The sequence below is a fragment of the Salvelinus alpinus genome, chromosome 9 (assembly GCF_045679555.1).
Source record: "Salvelinus alpinus chromosome 9, SLU_Salpinus.1, whole genome shotgun sequence".
Lineage (NCBI taxonomy): Eukaryota > Metazoa > Chordata > Actinopteri > Salmoniformes > Salmonidae > Salvelinus > Salvelinus alpinus.
This window is the reverse complement of record NC_092094.1, coordinates 22752474-22772114: the sequence shown is the minus strand read 5'-3', so window position 1 is coordinate 22772114 and position 19641 is coordinate 22752474. Positions and strand designations below refer to the sequence as shown.

General features: G+C 41.6%; 1 protein-coding gene across 1 annotated transcript in view; it reads right to left on the bottom strand.

Moving 5' to 3' along the window:
• Positions 1-538: 538 nt before the first annotated feature.
• Positions 539-19641, bottom strand: part of slc17a8 (solute carrier family 17 member 8) — a 34911-nt gene continuing 15808 nt past the window's right edge. Inside the window, exons 6-12 of the mRNA XM_071416464.1 lie at positions 17492-17578; positions 11672-11814; positions 10311-10460; positions 6493-6625; positions 6046-6156; positions 5306-5433; positions 539-5013 (exon numbers count right to left, since the gene is read on the bottom strand). Of these exons, the coding sequence (XP_071272565.1) occupies positions 4672-5013; positions 5306-5433; positions 6046-6156; positions 6493-6625; positions 10311-10460; positions 11672-11814; positions 17492-17578 (1094 nt within the window). The 3' untranslated portion in view covers positions 539-4671. The remainder of the gene's footprint in view (positions 5014-5305; positions 5434-6045; positions 6157-6492; positions 6626-10310; positions 10461-11671; positions 11815-17491; positions 17579-19641) is intronic.

Below are 19641 nucleotides of genomic sequence, written 5' to 3'. Positions count from 1 at the left end.
TAGCCCATTTTAAATCAGGAATTATAATAAACACAGTGTTTGCCTACACAAACTACTGTAACCTAAAGTGTCCCACTAATTTGCTAGTTATCAATCAATGTGAGAATGAAGCAGCTTACTGATGGATGTAAGTGTTTAGAAACAGAACAGATAAGGTGAAGGATGTTTACTGAGAGATGGGAAACAGAGCGGTCTGTTGAGTTGTCACATTGATTCAGAGAGCTAATTTGAGCCACCAATGTAAACACACAGCTTAGTGTTGATTGTAGAGTGGCCATTTTGTCATTTTGTGTCATAGTGACAGATAAAGACAGTCCAACTTCCATGGGAGGAAACCGGTGTGAATGTGGTTTTTATTAAGGCGTTCAATTACTCATGGCAAAGAATGTTTACCTTCAAACCATACATGGAATTTACCGTAAGGCCTTGTGGTTTCTTTGACCTTGTGTGTGAGGTCAGTTTGAGGTGTACATGTTGGAGTGTAAATAATTACGTCCACACAAGCCTGAAAGCAGCTTTGCCACCATTTACAATCGGATAAATTGTGTTTCAAACTGCACGATTTATTTTGAAATAAAACAATTGACGAATTGCACTTGATGGTGGATTTCCCACAAAGAACTTTGAAATGAACAATCAGTGGTGGAATGAAAAACAACTTGGTTTACATTACTCAATGATCCATAGTTAAGACTTAAGACTTGTTCAGTGTGGTTACTTTTTTAAACAATAAACCTCGAATAGATCATATTAGGTTAAAAGCTGGCAAATCTGAAAATAGTAAAGTCCATATATTAAATCAACTATTCCGCAAACAATAGAAGGACAAATAATTATATACTGTACAAAAAACAAAAAAATCCATGTATCACTGATTTTATAATCCCAAAAATAGCAATAATATTGATCCCATTTAATGTTGACTAAAATGTAATTGCATCAATAGATTGCAGTAGTTTGAGGAGTAGTCATTCTACCTCTTATTTACATTCAGAAATTGTTTATTTATTTTTTGGAATAAACATGAATATCAAATAGATAAACAGTAGATGATTGCATGATGATATGTGACATCAACCCACTCCATGAGATATTGAATTGGAGAATATGTGCAGTTTTACCTTCCACAGTACATGTGTCTTACTGAGAGCTTACAGCACCAAAATTACACATAGCAATGCTGAAAATAGTGCATTAAAGGGGAACAGTGGGACTAGGGCCTGCTAAGGCATGGACAGCAGGCTGAATGCTGTGGTAGAGTGTCATCACTGAACAGTAGCAAATCGGTACAAGCAACAAAAAAGGCAGATCATTTTAACATTGTGGTCTTCTTATTGGAAAGCAAACCAGTCACATTCATGATATGCACATACCCCTTAGTTGCATAGCTGACACCAAACAAAGCTATTTACATGAAATTAAAGGTAAGCCACACTACAGTAGGTTTCATCTGCACTTACTGTGCAAAGGAGGTTGGTCAGCAGTTGTAAGGAAGAGAGAGAGGTATGACAGAAGTGTTACGTTTCTTTAAATTCTGATAAATTGAGTTAAAAACATGTTAGTGTATCAAAACCATGTGTCATAGAAATTCTGATGTGGTATCCGTTTATGAATATTTGTATGTTTGATTGATCTTGCATTTGATCAATCGGTTTTTATGTACAGACCAATACTGTATAAATGAGTGCTTGATAAATAAAAATTTGATTTTGATTAGATTTATAATGACATAAAATATGAATGTATTAATTTGTCATGTCTGATGCTGCCTTCAAGTGCTGTCGAAAATTTGGAATTACAAGGTTCCGAGTTGGAAATAACCACTTGAACGATCCTCCAAGTCAAAGTGGGAAAGTGGGGAAAATTGGGAAAGTGGGGATAATTTTGATTCGCAAGTTTATGATTTGTGACATTTCATCACTGGCCTTTCCCATGATAAATCAAAGCCATTTTTCACAATGTTAAACTTTGACAATGTGGATAATGTAGCTAGTTTAACATTATTGTTGAAAATGTTAGTACGCTAGCTTACTTTATTATTATCAATGTTAGTTAGCCCATCTAGCTAGCTAAAATCTTATTGGTCTGATAATTGTTCTGACTTCAAAACTTGAACACAATTATGTCGTTTTTTACGACTTCACAAATGGGAAATATGAGATTCCAAGGAGCAATAGAAGGCAGCATTATACCCAAGTTGAATACATCCAAGTAGCTGAATATATATATTTTTACATCAAATATTGTAATAAGTTCCTACCAGACAAATGTGTCTAATTTGTCTCTCATTTGACAATACTTTGTAACTGAAAATGTGGCCTCATCATCAGGGACCACACAATAATGAAAAGATTTCTTGGTGTGAGGTAAAACCGTCAAATGGACAAAATGTGACCCGTTTCAGGAAGCTAGGCGTAAGTCACACGTCACTACTTCACAGGAGAGGCATTTTAACGTAATTATTACATCGGGTTTTTTGGACAGAAATGCTTTCTGGAACATGTGAAATTTCATGTGCCTTAATAACAAACGTGTATGCCATCTGTAAATACGAATAAAATTGTTAAATTGCGAGCCTAGTTGGTTTAGCCACGGAAAAAGGCAGGAACCTTCCCGCTAGCCATGATTGGCTGAGATAATGGACGGGCTGGACATGCCGAGATATGAGTTTAGATTGGTCTGCCATGTAGCACGTTTCTGTCTTTAGCTAACATGAGCTGCTCAGTATGTGTAGATAGTCCTTGCTACCACAGCTTTTTTTTTATATATAACATTAGTCATGGAGAACTGCACAAGTTTTGCTACTGCTCTCAACAGCATTGCTGCCCAGAATGTAGCTGGTGCTATTGACAAAGATCAGTGGGAAAAAGTTGTGATGGACTACTTTCTGTACACAGTCAGTGTAAACCGGAATGACTTGACACAGCAGGCCAAACAAGCTGTACAAACATAACGGAAACGACACAGTACGTCTTACTTAGTTAAAAGGGTTCCAGTCTGCTGTGAAGCGTTCATCCATGTATACAGGTAAGAGTCTAGCTACATATTATAGGTTTCTAATTTTGTCAAAGCTGTTTTCATTGCAAGTTAAAGCCTACTGTTAGCAAGCTAGCGAATGTTAGCTTGCTGGCTCGCTAGCTAACATTACGTTACATGTATGATCTGTGTAGTAATATTATTAATATTTCAGAAAACCATTTGCATGGCTAGTTATAGCCTAATGTTAGCTAGTTTGCTAACATTTAACCAAGTTGGTTAGCTTTGGCTACCTGCAGATTCATACTACAGCATTTCATGCATGGTAGCTAGCTATGACAATCCGTTTGTATTACTAGTACTATGGGTTTAGTTTATGGTTCACATGTCTAAACAAAATACTCCAATTTGCCAGATGATTACATGACCCATCAAATTAGCCAGGTGTGACTGGGGGTGATTACAGCCATCTATTGGATTTCATGAACATATGTACATGTCTAAACAAAAGTGACTGGACACTTTCTATTTTTGATATTGCTACTATGCAAATACGCAAGTAACCATTTACATCTTCTGTATCCTGTGCATGTGACAAATAAACATTTTATTTGATATAGTGTGTGTTTACAATAGACAGTAATGTGAAGAACAACATGACCTGTACCAAAGTCAGATTAGGATATAGGCCAAGGACTAGATAAAGTGTATTTTTACCTGGTGTTTTCCTTATTGTAAGCTACTACTTTCACCACTTTTAGTCTTGAAATCTTTGGTTGTTTACTACACTACCTTACTCACTCTGTTTAGCACATGGCCTCACATGTGAATCATTAAAGAGATGGGTGGGGCTTAAGAGGGTGTGAACAATGTTGAATAGGTGTAGACAAAGGGCCATTTTCTCAAAAGTTGTTCAACTTTCAAAGCAGAATTACTTTCCCATTGTTCCTCAACGGCAGAGTAATGTACCATTTTTTTTTTGCTCTGACTCTCTACTTTTATCCTATGTAAAAAAACACAATTTCAAATTTTGCAACATAAGACCTAATAGAGGTGGTCGTCACAAATGACCAAACAACAACAAAAGGTCAGTTTGTGGTAAATTATAGATGCTGTAACTTCTTTTGTAACTTCTCAGAAGAATGACCACTGATAGTTCTGCCGGGCTGTGTGAATTTTACTCTTCTTCCTTCACTGGATGTTGACGTGAAGGGGAAGTCCTGCAGTGCTGCTCAAGTGACTGTGCCACCCTATTCCCTGTAGTAGTAGTGCACAGTGAATAGGGGGTCAATAGAGATACTTTTGTGTCCTGGTTCTATAACCTTTTCCAGAAGTGGGCATTTGCACACTCCACGTCATGGATATAAAAGCATAGGATTGGTGTAAGCAATGACTGGATGGAGTTTCCACCAGAGGAGACATGTGGGTGGAGCTATAGGAAGACGGGTTCATTGTAAGAGTTGGAATGGAATAAATGGAAAGGTATCAAACACATAAAACATATGGAAACCACATGTTTGACTTCGTACCATTCATTGCATTCCAGCCATTACAATGAGCCCATCCTCCTATAGCTCCTCCCACTAAGCCTTCTCTGGTTTCCTCTGGTTTTCTATGTGAGAAAGTGTGCAAGTGCACACTCCAGGAAAAATGTGGAGAATCTATACAGCCAATGCCCCTGATTATTAGGGCGCATCACTGATACTGCTCCTGGTAGTTCCCATTCCCGTGGTGCGAGTTCCCATCATCCTTATCTTCCTGCATGGTGACTCCTCTGTTCTTCTTCCAGCCTTGTTTGCGACCCGATGAGTTCTCTGTGGTTCCATAGCTTTTCTTGGGTGCCATGGCAATCTCGGTGTTGAGCTCTGTCTCTTCGGCCAGCTCATCCTCGTCGATAATACCGACCTTATCTTCGCTGGTGCTCTCTTGTTCTGCCCATTCCTGCTTGTCGCCTGAGGCGAAGATAGCATAGAAGATGACCCCTGTGTAGTGCACCATGGCGGCTATCACAAACACGTTCTGCCACTCCAGGCGGGTCTACGGGGAAGGGGACAGACATGAGTCAGTGACCAAACTGTCACACACATACTGTAACTTTTTGATGTAACATTTGATATGAGTGACAATGTTGTAAAATAAGTATGTCATAGTCTAGTGCACCAGTCATGTTACTTACATATGGTATCCATATTAGGAAGTCCCTTAGGGAGAGTTTTGTCTGACAACTGAGGGACTTCCTAACATGGATGCTGAAGTCTTATCCTTGCAAATTTTGCTCATCTCATTGACAGCTGTTAGAATGTATCTGTAATGTTGAATGTTACAATACCTTGTGTTTAGTCAGTGCTCCAACAATAAGGGGGCACACCATTCCAGACAGTGTGCCAACACCATTGGAGATGCCCATTAGGATACTGGCATAGCGAGGAGCAATGTCCAGGTGGTTTACATTGAACCCTGAGGATGCCATAACAAGTACAATATATCAGAATAAATTGTTTACCCCACTGTAGAAGCATATTTGGGAAAAGCGCTACATAAATCCCATGTATTATTTATTATTAGATATCGAATACCACACACTATTGATGCTGTCTTTTATAAATGTTGTTTTAAAAATGTCAATTTGAATTAATAAATAACCATTTAGCCAAACAGTAATGTATAGCTAAATTCCCAATCTGGCCCTCAAACCATCATGGTCACCTAATAATCCCCAGTTTATAATTGGCTCTTTCATCCCCCTCCTCTCCCCTGTAACTATTCCCCAGGTCGTTGCTGCAAATGAGAACGTGTTCTCAGTCAACTTACCTGGTAAAATAACGGTAAAATAAAAAATAAAATAAAAAATGCACCAAGTCAGGAGGAAAACCCTAAATATCCGTCTTACTCTTACTTGCCCCATACAGGAGTAAGAGAAGGATAAAACCCCACACTCAACATTTATTCATGAGCTCAGGACTTTACAACAGAAACACACAAATAACGATGTTTGGAACTTGATTTGACTGAATACGGCTTTTATACATTATAAATACATTTAAATGGTGCTGAACTGAAGCTTTATACCTGAGATGGCAAAGCCACTGAAACCCACAGCTAGCACCAGGAAGGAGATGGCAACCCCACGTGTGTGACTGAACCCCACCACCAGCAGCAGAGTCGCCTCCATTCCAAAACCTACAGGGGTCACAGGGCAAGGTCAAAGGCCACCTTATCAAATCCTGATTGGGATGCAATGCTTTACTAGTTTTATCAGACCTGATACAGTACCATATACAGAAAACAGTGAACATTCCTACAACGTTAGGTAACATTCCAAGGAAGTCTCAATTTTGTTTTCAGCTAAAGTCAGAGATAATATTCCACAAATGTTTTCAAAATGTCAACATTAGGAGAAGGAAATGCCATAATTGTTATAAAAAAGTATAGAGTCACGTTGTATCAGTGCTAGTTTTATGCCCTACCTAAGTACAATGTAAGGGAAATTAAGTCATTCTGTCCTGGGTACTATACCTCCGCAGTTCATGATTTTCCGGACGTTTGTAGTTGACATGATTTTACGACTGCGTAGGAAGTCGGCTAGCTGGCCACCGATAGGCACTACGATGGTCATCACCATGTGAGGCACAGCAGACAGGAGCCCCACCTGTGAAGAGGAACAAGACAACACCCAGAAATAATTGTAAGAGCATCAGGCTAGAGGATGAGTTGATTATTTTTATTGGCTGTGTAGTGCTAACGCAAAAAACTAAATGTGCACTCCTTGTGCATTATCTACCGAGAGAATTCTCTTTGATTATTATCACAGCCGTGTATATCCCCCCCAAGCAGACACCTCGACGGCGCTGAAAGAACTTAATTGGACTCTATGTAAACTGGAAATCACATATCCTGAGGCTGCATTTATTGTAGCTAGGGATTTTAACAAGGCTAATCTGAAAACAAGGCTCCCTAAATTTTATCAGCATATTGAATGCGCGACCCGGGCTGGCAAAATTCTGGATCATTGCTACTCTAACTTCCGCGACGCATACAAAGCCCTCCCTCACCCTCATATTCGGCAAATCTGACCACGACTCCATTTTGTTGTTCCCAGCCTATAGACAGAAACTAAAACAGGAAACGCCCGTGCTCAGGTCTGTTCAACGCTGGTCTGAACAATCTGATTCCACGCTTCAAGATTGCTTCGATCACGTGGCTGGGATATGTTCTGGATAGCATCGGACAACAACATTGATGTACACGCTGATTCGGTGAGCGAGTTTATTAGAAAGTGCATCGGTGATGTTGTACCCACGGTGACTATTAAAACCTTCCCCAACCAGAAACTGTGGATTGATGGCAGCATTCGCGCAAAACTGAATACAAACAGTGTAGCCATTCCCTCCGCAAGGCAATCAAACAAGCTAAGTGTCAGTATAGAGACAAAGTAGAGTCGCAATTCAACGGCTCAGACACGAAACGTATGTGGCAGGGTCTACAGGAAATCACAGACTACAAAAAGACAGCCACGTCACGGACACCGATGTCTTGCTCCCAGACAAACTAAACAACTTATTTTCTCGCTTTGAGGACAATACAGTGCCACTGACACGGCCCGCTACCAAAACCTGCAGGCTCTCCTTCACCGCAGCCAACGTGAGTAAAACATTTAAACGTGTTAACCCTCGCAAGGCTGCCGGCCCAGACAGCATCCCTAAACGCGTCATCAGAGCATGTGCAGACCAGCTGGCTGGTGTGTTTATGGACATATTCAATCAATCCCTATCCCAGTCTGCTGTTCCCACATGCAAGAGGGCCACCATTGTTCCTGTTCCCAAGAAAGCTAAGGTAACTGACCTAAACGACTATCGCCCCGTAGCACTCACTCCAGTCATCATGAAGTGCTTTGAGAGACTAGTCAAGGATCATATCACCTCCACCCTTCCTGACACCCTAGACCCACTCCAATTTGCTTACCGCCCCAATAGGTCCACAGACGACACAATCACAATCACACTGCACACTGCCCTATCCCATCTGGACAAGAGGAATACCTATGTAAGAATGCTGTTCATCGATTACAGATCAGCATTTAACACCATAGTACCCTCCAAACTCGTCATTAAGCTCGAGACTCTGGGTCTCGACCCCGCCCTGTGCATCTGGGTCCTGGACTTTCTGACGGACGCCCCCAGGTGGTGAGGGTAGGAAACAACATCTCCAGCCCGCTGATCCTCAACACTGGGGTCCCACAAGGGTGCGTTCTCAGCCCTCTCCTGTACTCCCTGTTCACCCATGACTGTTCATGCACGCCTCCAACTCAATCATCAAGTTTAAAGACAACCCTACAGTGGTAGGCTTGATTACCAACAACAACGAGACGGCCTACAGGAAGGAGGTGAGGGCCCTCGGAGTGTGGTGTCAGGAAAATAACCTCACACTCAACGTCAACAAAACAAAGGAGATGATCGTGGACTTCAGGAAACAGCACAGGGAGCACCCCCCTATCCACATCGACGGGACCACAGTGGAGAAGGTGGAAAGCTTCAAGTTCCTCTGCGTACACATCACGGAAAAACTGAAATGGTCCACCCACACAGACAGCGTGGAGAAGAAGGCTGAAGAAATTTGGCTTGTCACCAAAAACACTCACAAACTTTTACAGATGCACAATCGAGAGCATCCTGTCGGGCTGTATCACCGCCTGGTACGGCAACTGCTCCGCCCACAACTGTAAGGCTCTCCAGAGGGTAGTGAGGTCTGCAGAACGCATCACCGGGGGCAAACTACCTGCCCTCCAGTACACCTACAGCACCCGATGTCACAGGAAGGCCAAAAAGATCATCAAGGACAACAACCACCCGAGCCACTGCCTGTTCACCCCGCTATCCTCCAGAAGGCGAGGTCAGTACAGGTGCATCAAAGCTGGGACCAAGAGACTGAAAAACAGCTTCTATCTCAAGGCCATCAGACTGTTAAACAGCCATCACTAACATTGAGTTAGTCTCTAGCCACTTTAATAATTAGAAATTGGATCTAATAAATGTATCACTAGTCACTTTAAACAATGCCACTTTATATAATGTTTACATACCCTACATTACTCATCTATATGTATATACTGTACTCTATACCATCTACTGCATCTTGCCTATGCCGTTCGGCCATCGCTCATCCATATATTTATATGTACATATTCTTATTCATTCCTTTACACTTGTGTGTATTTATTTTATTTTACCGTTATTTTACCAGGTAAGTTGACTGAGAACATGTTCTCATTTGCAGCAACGACCTGGGGAATAGTTACAGGGGAGAGGAGGGGGATGAATGAGCCAATTGTAAACTGGGGATTATTAGGTGACCGTGATGGTTGAGGGCCAGATTGGGAATTTAGCCAGGACACCAGGGTTAACACCCCTACTCTTACGATAAGTGCCATGGGATCTTTAATGACCTCAGAGAGTCAGGACACCCGTTTAACGTCCCATCCGAAAGACGGCACCCTACACAGAGCAGTGTCCCCAATCACTGCCCTGGGGCATTGGGATCTTTGTTTAGACCAGAGGAAAGAGTGCCTCCTACTGGCCCTCCAACACCACTTCCAGCAGCACCTGGTCTCCCATCCAGGGACTGACCAGGACCAACCCTGCTTAGCTTCAGAAGCAAGCCAGCAGTGGTATGGAGGGTGGTATGCTGCTGGCACAAGGTAGTTGTTGTGAAATTGTTAGATTACTTGTTAGATATTACTGCACGGTCGGAACTAGAAGCACAAGCATTTCGCTACACTTGCATTAAAATCTGCTAACCATGTGTATGTGACCAAATAAATTTGATTTGCTATGATTTATTAATATTATGTTCAGTGTCATGCCAAACATTTCTCTAACATACTGTACTTTCTTTCATGTAAGACATAATCTAGATGTTGAAAATTATGATCCATTTGAGTCTGATGATAATTGATTCCACTTGTACTGCTTAGTATTGTATACAATGTGTTGTCCCATTTGCTGAGCTCTTTCAACGTTTATAGGCACCTTTACCGTTTTTTTACAATCCATGATCTTGGCTCTCTAACTGATGACAGAGTCGGAGCAGGTCTCTTTGCTGATGAAGCGTTTAACTTTGAATGTGAGTTTGCATGACCTCAACTCAGCCTGTCAGAAAACCATCCATAATAGATTAGTTTAACAGAGAAATTACGCAACAAAAAAAACAGGCACATGGACTGCTGGTCAGAATTGCCATTATGTCCAATTTGCCCCTGATTGTGGTCCCATTTTTCATGGATAACAAATTGCATAGAGTCTTAGATCTATACCACACAGAGTGACTGTGAGACCAACCTTGCCGATGGAGAAGCCAAACACCTCCTCAAAGTAGGCTGGTTGGCTGATGAGGAGCAGATAGAAGGTCCAGCTACGGCAGAAGTTAGCCACGATGATGGCATAGACAGGCATGGAGGTGAAGAAACGGCGCCATGGAGTCTTGAATTTCTGTGGTGGGCCAGAGAAGAGGGACCTGATCTCACTGACTCATGGCTCAATTTCATGGGTCAATTTCAGGGGTCAACCTGGGTTATGTATTGGGTTATGTTTTCATTTGTCAAGCTTGTCACCAATTTCAAGGGTCAACTGCACTCAAATGGGTAGCCTGTGCATTACTGTTGTTAAACCTGCTTATGTCTCCATTTATGTTTTCATTTGTCAAGCTTGATAACATCTTATATGGGTGTCATAAAACTTCTCTAAGTACAGTACTTACAAGAACAGAATATTTGAAATAACATAAATCTTATACCTATACTGAACAGAAATATCAACATGCAACAATTTCAAAGACGTTACTGAATTACAATTCATATAAGGATATCAATCAATTTAAATAAATAAATTAGGCTCTAATCTATGTACACTGATGTACACCTCAATCTAGAGCATCCCAAACATGATCAATGGGTGAAATGTCTGGTGAATATGCAGGCCATTGGAGGAACTGGGACATTTTCAGCAGGAATTGTGTACAGATCCTTGCGACATGGGGCATTGCATTATCATGCTGAAAGATGAGGTGATGGCGGCAGATGAATGTCACGACAATGGGCCTCAGGATCTCGTCACGGGATCTCATATCTCTGTGCATTCAAATTGCCATCGCTAAAATGCAATCGTGTTCGTTGTCCATAGCTTATGTCTGCCCATACCATAACCCCACTGCCACCATGGGGCACTCTGTTCACAACATTGACATCAGCAAACCACTCGTAAAACATCACGTCATACATGTGATCTGCGGTTATGAGGCCGGTTGGACGTACTGCCAAATTCTTTAAAACGACGCTTCCAACGTCGTTTTATAGAAAAACAGAAAAATGTAAATTCAATTATCTGGCAACAGCTCTGGTGGACTTTCCTGCAGTCAGCATGCCAATTGCATACTCCCTCAAAACTTGAGACATCTGTGACATTGTGTTGTGTGTCAAACTGCACATTTCAGAGTGGCCTTTTATTGTCCCCAGCACAAGGTGCACCTGTGTATTGATCATGTTGTTTAATCAGCTTCTTGGTATGCCACACCTGTCAGGTGGATTATTTCAGCTCATGAAACATGGGAACAATACTTTACATGTGGCATTTATGTATTTTTTCCGGTGTATGATACTCTATACTAATGCATCTGACCGCAGCCAGATCGAGCAGAGGCATACCTCAGTGGCGCTCAATATTTTGACACCCTCGCCAATGGTGGTCTCTATGTAGATCCTCTCCTCATCGCTTATAGTGGGGTGGGCGGCTGGGCTCCCATAGGCAAGCAGGAGCCAGAAGATGTACCATATAATCCCAAATACACCTGAATGCATAGAAATACAAAAAACAGTTTATCATCCATGCTCATATCGTCATATGGATCTAACAAAAAATAGTCTGTGTAACTGACAATTAACCTGTAAGTCTATGTCGTTGTTTTTTGTTTGAATTGTTTACGTGTTCGCTATGCGGGGGAAATGATAAAACAAGCGGAAATACGTGGCTAATAACTGTTGTAACGGGGATCATTATCGTAGCAACACACCTTTGGAGTGAAGGCAATCCCGCGCTGTGTTAGCAAAATGTTAATGTCATTGGGTGTAGTTCGTAAAGGTTGAAGTGTGTATGTTAGGATGGTAACGTTATAATAATTAAGGATGAAGCGTGAATTCATGCCAGGAATAATGTATGAAGTTTTGATTTCCTCCCTTCTATAATAAGCAGCCAATTAGGTATTTTTCCTTTATTCATGTGTTTAATCTGATACTGTTATAGCTCCGGCTAAACTGTTTATGTATGGAAGCACTTCAGAGTTATACCAAGCTAATAAGTCACTCGTAAGTCAATAAGGTTGTAAGAGTGTGCTTAACTGTATTTTCATTTACTTTATAGTTCTCACGGAAGGTGATCATTCTGACTAAAACTACAGAATAAAGCCGGCAGTTGAAATCAAGGAACGGTTGTGCTCGTGGTTACTGGAGGGAGCTACAGTCTGTTTTCAACAGATTTACAGATGATTTTTCATATTGTAAATGTGAAGCTTTTATGGGCGGTTTCCTGGACACTGTTTAGTCATAGTCCTGAACTAAAAAGCATAGTCCTGGACTAAAAACAAGATCAATGGAGAATTTGAATTGAAAATCTGTTTATTCCAAGATTAGGCTTAATCTGTCTCCAGGATTTGTAAAAGATCATGGAGATGGAAAGAGGGAACACCTCATTCATTGGCTCATCTCTCCTGCTGACATGAATGGAATTATATGATCCCTCCTTATCCACCCCACCAGAAATAGAAATCCTGAAAGTCCTGTAAATTTGGTGAAAGCCTATGTTCTATCAGTGGGTAAAATATAAAAATTCCCCATGATTTAACTTCTAAGTGGTCTATCTGGAAAAAATCTGGAAATTGTGTAGGTACACGTCATAGCTACATCATTCTCATCACTGGAGATGAGGGATAACACATTTCATAACACTTTTTTTTTTTCTAGACAGTTATCTGCACTCCATATCGCCAAATTAGCCAATATATGGTATAGGCATACTTGTCTAGAACACATCCATCCGTTATATTGCATAGATGTGCTCAATTTAAACAGTGTGTACCAAATTATTCAACTCCCCTTCTCCTTCAAGTACTGTACCATATGTCGCTTTGCGCTCTATGTCTGTGGGGAAACATAGATATTACAGAAAGGAGGAGAGAGGAATCCCATTGGGAAATGAATGGAGAAACGTCCCACCCAACTGACTGTCGACCCATCACATTCATGTTGTCATGCTGCGTCACGCGGCTGTTAAACTAATCGTCACACAATCCCTTCTCAAAGTCAGGGTATGAGTCGAGAAACCTGCCTATTTTCCTCGAAGGTATATAATATCACGATTTCAAAGCTGTACGATATTACAGAGAACAAGTTAATTATCTCACATCTTGGAAAATATTTGCAATGCTGTACTTGTTCACGAAATACATGCTAATGTTCAGTTTTTGAGCTAGCACCCAATTGATTCCCAGTCACTCCTTGAAGGAGAGCTTTCCTTGTCCCAGAATCGCTCAGAATGCACCGCGCGGCCCATTGGCGACGCATGGGCAACGTACACAATGGGCTAATACGATTCTAATCTCTGCGGGAAAGAAACGTACTCTGCTCTCGCTCTGGTCAGAGACGAACTGCAAGTTGGACTCAGTGAGATAGACTCCTAAATTGATATTGCAGTTTTTTTTTGCCGATTTTACAGGTCGCTAGCTACTTCACATGCTGATAATGGCTTTGGTATTATTGTGTGTAGCTTTGTTTTATACCTAGCTAGCTACCCTGCCAGCTCAGAGGGCATTGCATTGTGGGTTTTGTAGTAGATTTGAGCTGCAACAGATTTCCCAAAACAATTTGCACATATTTCTACCAAGCTTGTTATAACGACACAATGAAACATTTGTTCACAAAAAAAAATTGTTTTCACATATTAGTGTTATTTAACACTGTTAATCATAGGAATTAGTGGTTTGGGGTGGATTATCCCTTTAACCAATAGGAAGTCCCACACAGTTGACAACTTTAAAATTATGAAAGCCTTCAGTGGCGTTGCACATGCTAAACAGGCTTCGTGACAAGTGCGCCCTCTATCCATCTCTATGTAAGTGATACACCAAATCCGTAAACACGGGCACCCTCATAGATATCATCCTAACTAACTTGCCCTCCAAATACACCTCTGCTGTTTTCAATCCAGATCTCAGCAATCACTGCCTCATTGCCTACATCCGTAATGTCCTTGCGATCAATCGACCACCCCTCATCACTGTCAAACACTCCCTAAAACACTTCTGCGAGCAGCCCTTTCGAATCGACCTGGCCGGGGTATCCTGGAATGACATTAACCTCATCCCGTCAGTAGAGGATGCCTGGTTATTCTTTAAATAAGCATGCCCCATTCAAAAAAATTAGAACTAGGAATAGATATAGTCCTTGGTTCACTCCAGACCTGTTCTCCTCCAGTTCTGTATGAGCATCGAATAGCCCCCGTGATATGCAACTTTTCAGGGAAGTTAGGAACAAATATACACAGGCAGTTAGGAAAGCTAAGGCTAGCTTTTCCAACAGAAATTTGCATCCTGTAGTACACACTCAAAAAAGTTCTGGGACACTGTAAAGTCCATGGAGAATAAGAGCACCTCCTCCCAGCTGCCCACTGCTCTGAGGCTAGGAAACACTGTTACCACCGATAAATCCACTATAATTGAGAATTTCAATAAGCATTTCTCTACGGCTGGCCATGCTTTCCACCTGGCTACCCCTACCCCGGTCAACTGCCCGGCACCCTCCACAGCAACCCGCCCAAGCCCCCACCATTTCTCCTTCACCCAAATCCAGATAGCTGATGTTCTGAAAGAGCTGCAAAATCTGGACCCCTACAAATCAGCCGGGCTAGACAATCTGGACCCTCTCTTTCTAAAATGATCTGCCGAAATTGTTGCAACCCCTATTACTAGCCTGTTCAACCTCTCTTTTGTATCGTCTGAGATTCCCAAAGATTGGAAAGCTGCCACGGTCATCCCCCTCTTTAAAGGGGGTGACACTCTAGATCCAAACTGCTACAGACCTGTATCTATCCTACCCTGTCTTTCTAAGGTCTTCGAAAGCCAAGTTAACAAACAGATTACCGACCATTTCGAATCCCACCGTACCTTCTCCGCTATGCAATCTGGATTCAGAGCTGGTCATGGGTGCACCTCAGCCACGCTCAAGGTCCTAAACGATATCATAACTGCCATCGATAAGAGACATTACTGTGCAGCCGTATTCATTGACCTGGCCAAGGCTTTCGACTCTGTCAATCACCACATTCTTATTGGCAGACTCGACAGCCTTGGTTTATCAAATGATTGCCTCGCCTGGTTTACCAACTACTTCTCTGATAGAGTTCAGTGTGTCAAATCGGAGGGCCTGTTGTCCGGACCTCTGGCAGTCTCTATGGGGGTGCCACAGGGTTCAATTCTCCGGCCGACTCTCTTCTCTGTATACATCAATGATGTCGCTTTTGCTGCTGGTGATTCTCTGATCCACCTCTACGCAGACGACACCATTCTGTATACTTCTGGCCCCTCTTTGGACACTGTGTTAACTAACCTCCAGATGAGCTTCAATGCCATACAATCCGTGGCCTCCAACTGCTCTTAAATGCAAGTAAAACTAAATGCATGCTATTCAATCGATCACTGCCCGCACCTGCCCGCCCTTCCAGCATCACTACTCTGGACGGCTCTGACTTAGAATACGTGGACAACTACAAATACCTAGGTGTCTGGTTAGACTGTAAACTCTCCTTCCAGACTCACATTAAGCATCTCCAATCCAAAATTTAGAACCGGTATCCTATTTCGCAACAAAGCATCCTTCACTCATGCTGCCAAACATACCCTCGTAAAACTGACCATCCTACCGATGCTCGACTTCGGTGATGTCATTTACAAAATAGCCTCCAACACTCTACTCAGCACATTGGATGCAGTCTATCACAGTGCCATCCGTTTTGTCACCAAAGCCCCATATACTACCCACCACTGCGACCTGTACGCTCTCGTTGGCTGGCCCTCGCTTCATACTCGTCACCAAACCCACTGGCTCCAGGTCATCTACAAGTCTCTGCTAGGTAAAGCCCCGCCTTATCTCAGCTCACTGGTCACCATAGCAGCACCCACTCTTAGCACGCACTCCAGCAGGTATATCTCACTGGTCACCCCCAAAGCCAATTCCTCCTTTGGTTGCCTTTCCTTCCAGTTCTCTGCTGCCAATGACTGGAACGAACTGCAAAAATCACTGAAGCTGAAGACTCATATCTCCCTCACTAGCTTTAAGCACCAGCTGTCAGAGCAGCTCACAGATCACTGCACCTGTACATAGCCCATCTGTAAACAGCCCATCTATCTACCTCATCCACATACTGCATTTAATAATTGATCTTGCTCCTTTGCACCCCAGTATCTCTACTTGCACATTCATCTTCTGCACATCTACCATTCCAGTGTTTAAATGCTATATTGTAAATACTTCGCCACCATGGCCTATTTATTGCCTTACCTCCCTTATCTTACCTCATTTGCACTCACTGTATATGGACTTTCTGTTTTCTTTTATCTACTGTATTATTGACTGTATTTTTTGTTTATTCCATGTGTAACTCTGTGTTTTTGTATGTGTCGAATTGCTATGCTTTATCTTGGCTAGGTCGCAGTTGCAAATGAGAACTTGTTCTCAACTAGCCTACCTGGTTAAATAAAGGTGAAATAAAAAAATATGGCAAACTAATTAGAACTGGGCCTTGACCTATTCTAGACCTCAATGATTTTTTATTATTCAAACAAAATGAAAGATTAATTAGGTAGCAATCCCAGACAGGAAAACATTAATTTCAGTCAATTAATCATGTGATTAGATCACAACAGAGCTACAGAAGTGATATTGAAATGCAGCTGGCACAAAGAGTCTTATGAGATTGTGCATATATCTTAATCAAATAACAGTTTAGATCAAATGGACAAAACTGATGAAGCAAAACAGAGAACAACCTGAGACTGGTGTAATACTGATGGTATAATGCGTTGCATGTCACACAAGTGACACCTAGTGTAATACATGGATTGCTGCTCAAATGGGAATCACCCACCCACTTTATCATAGTTAGGCCTGGTCTTGTGAATGCTGTTCTGAAGTCATGTACTGTAAGTAATTTGAGATTGGATACACATTTAGCAAATCAATAGACAGTTTTCCCCCTATCGCTAGTTAGATCATAGACATCTCCCTGTCTTACAAAGATTACTATCTTTGGTAATGTCAGCCATCTGGAGTATCTGAATTTAGGTGAATGCATTTCAATGATTTTCCCTACCCAAACTCAATATGAAATCCTTGATCTGCATACCTGTATGAAAGAATTGTAAATCACAGCTATTCAATTTAACAATTTGCCTTTTATATTGAGTTTTTGAATCTTACCATAGATATAGAAGACTGAGGGCCATCCAACAAACTGAACCAGGACTCCTGCTAAAGGCATGGCAATCACAGCACCTGCATAGGAACCTGGAAACAAGGAAAGGGAAATATGACCATGCCGCTATTGTAGTGCTGTTCTGTCTGGTGTGTAATGGGACTCCATCTAAAGGAAACCCCAATAAAATGATTAAATAGTGATGCCAAGGTATCACAACGATCCAGAGGTAGGTGAAAACACTTTGACTATTAGATTATCATCAGTCTGCAGCCTCTCAGCAACTCTTCTTCAACACAGGACTAGAAAAACATCTCTTAGAAAAAAGGGTTCCAAAAGGGTTCTGTGGCTGTCCCCATAGGAGAACCCTTTTTGGTTCCAGGTAGAACTCCTTTGGGTTCCATGTAGAACCCTCTGTGGAAAGGGTTCTACATGGAATCCAAAAGGGTTCTACCTAGAACCAAAAGTGGTCTACCTGGAACCAAAAGGGGTTCTTCAAAGGGTCCTTCTATGAGTACAGCCGAATAACCCTTTTTGATTATAAATAGCACCTTTTTTTCTAAGAGTATTCCATGTCTCATAGGTCATCTTGGTAAGCGTAGATGCAACAGCAACCATATTGGACTCATCAAATTAGGACTCATTGAAACTGTCCTTGGGAGAGGATGTTTTAATGTATATTATATTATCTGATGGCCTTATAAACACTCTCGATTTGTAGAGGCCCGGGAGCATGATTGTGCTTTTGGACAGTAGGCAATATGACACTTCATTTGGGTTGAATGGGAGAGGACCTCCTTCAGAGAGTGCAGGTGAAGCGCGTGAGGGCAATCTTTCATTCAGAGGCGATGTCAAGAGGGTTTGGAAGCGCCGGTTGTCATGGCACCAGTTTATTATGAAAGATGGCTGTTTTAATGCATTTTCATGGGGAACAACAGCCGACATCTGCAAAACAAAACAACCTTCCCAGTCCCTATTTTCAGCCATTTTACCACAATGCTAAACATCTCTAGACAGAGAACAATGATATATCTATTCAATGGATTCAGTTAAAGGCCCAGTGCAGCCAAAAACGTGGTTTTCAGTGTTTTGTATACACTGAGTATACAAAACATGCGCTTTCCATGGCTCACACTGACCAGGTGAAGCTATGATCCCTTATTGATGTCACTTGTTAAATCCACTTATATCAGTGTAGATCAGTGGAGGCTGCAGAAGGGAGGATGGCTCATAATAATGGCTGGAACGGAGAAAATGGAATGGCATTAAACAAATGGAAACCAATTAAGGTGCCACCAACCTCCTGTGGTGTAGATGAAGGGGAGGAGACAGATTAAATAAGGATTTCTAAGTATTGAAACAATTGAGACATGGATTATGTATGTGTGCCATTCAGAGGGTGAATGGGCAAGGCAAAATATTTAGGTGCCTTTGAATGGGGTATGGTAGTAGGTGCCAGGCACACTGGTTTGTATCAAGAACTGCAACGCTGCTGGGTTTTTCACGCTCAACAGTTTCCCGCGTGTATCATGAATGGTCCACCACCCCTTGTAGAGTCCACGCCCTGACAAATTGGGCATTCAAATGTAACTAGTACTTTTGGGTGTCAGGGAAAACATGGAGTAAAAAGTACATTATTTTCTTTAGGAATGTAGTGAAGTAAAAATTGTCCAAAATATAAATAGGAAAGTACAGATACCCCCAAAAAACGACTCGAGTAGTACTTTAAAGTATTTTTACTTATGTACTTTACACCACTGGAAAAGACTGCCTGAAATTGAAGCTTGTTTTGGTGGGATGGAGGTTTTGACCTGCCTGGTGACATCTCCAGACGGCTATTTTGTTAATAGACCAATACGAGAGTTCCAAACCTCTGCCATTAACAGCTAGTTTTCAGTTTTCCCTCCCCACTCAGACCACTCCGAGACAGTCCAAGCAAAATTCTTGCTTGAATTGCTCTTTACTAAGAATCTATTTAAAAATATATTTTTTACAATTTTAATTGAAAACCATCACAAGCTATATACTTGTTACTCAGAAATGATTTGATATTGAGATAAAAATGGATGCATTAGGCCTTTAAACTAATAGGGTTGACTGTGGTTATGGGTTCAACAGAAAGGCAGGCAGGGTATTTTTGAATATCCATTTGATT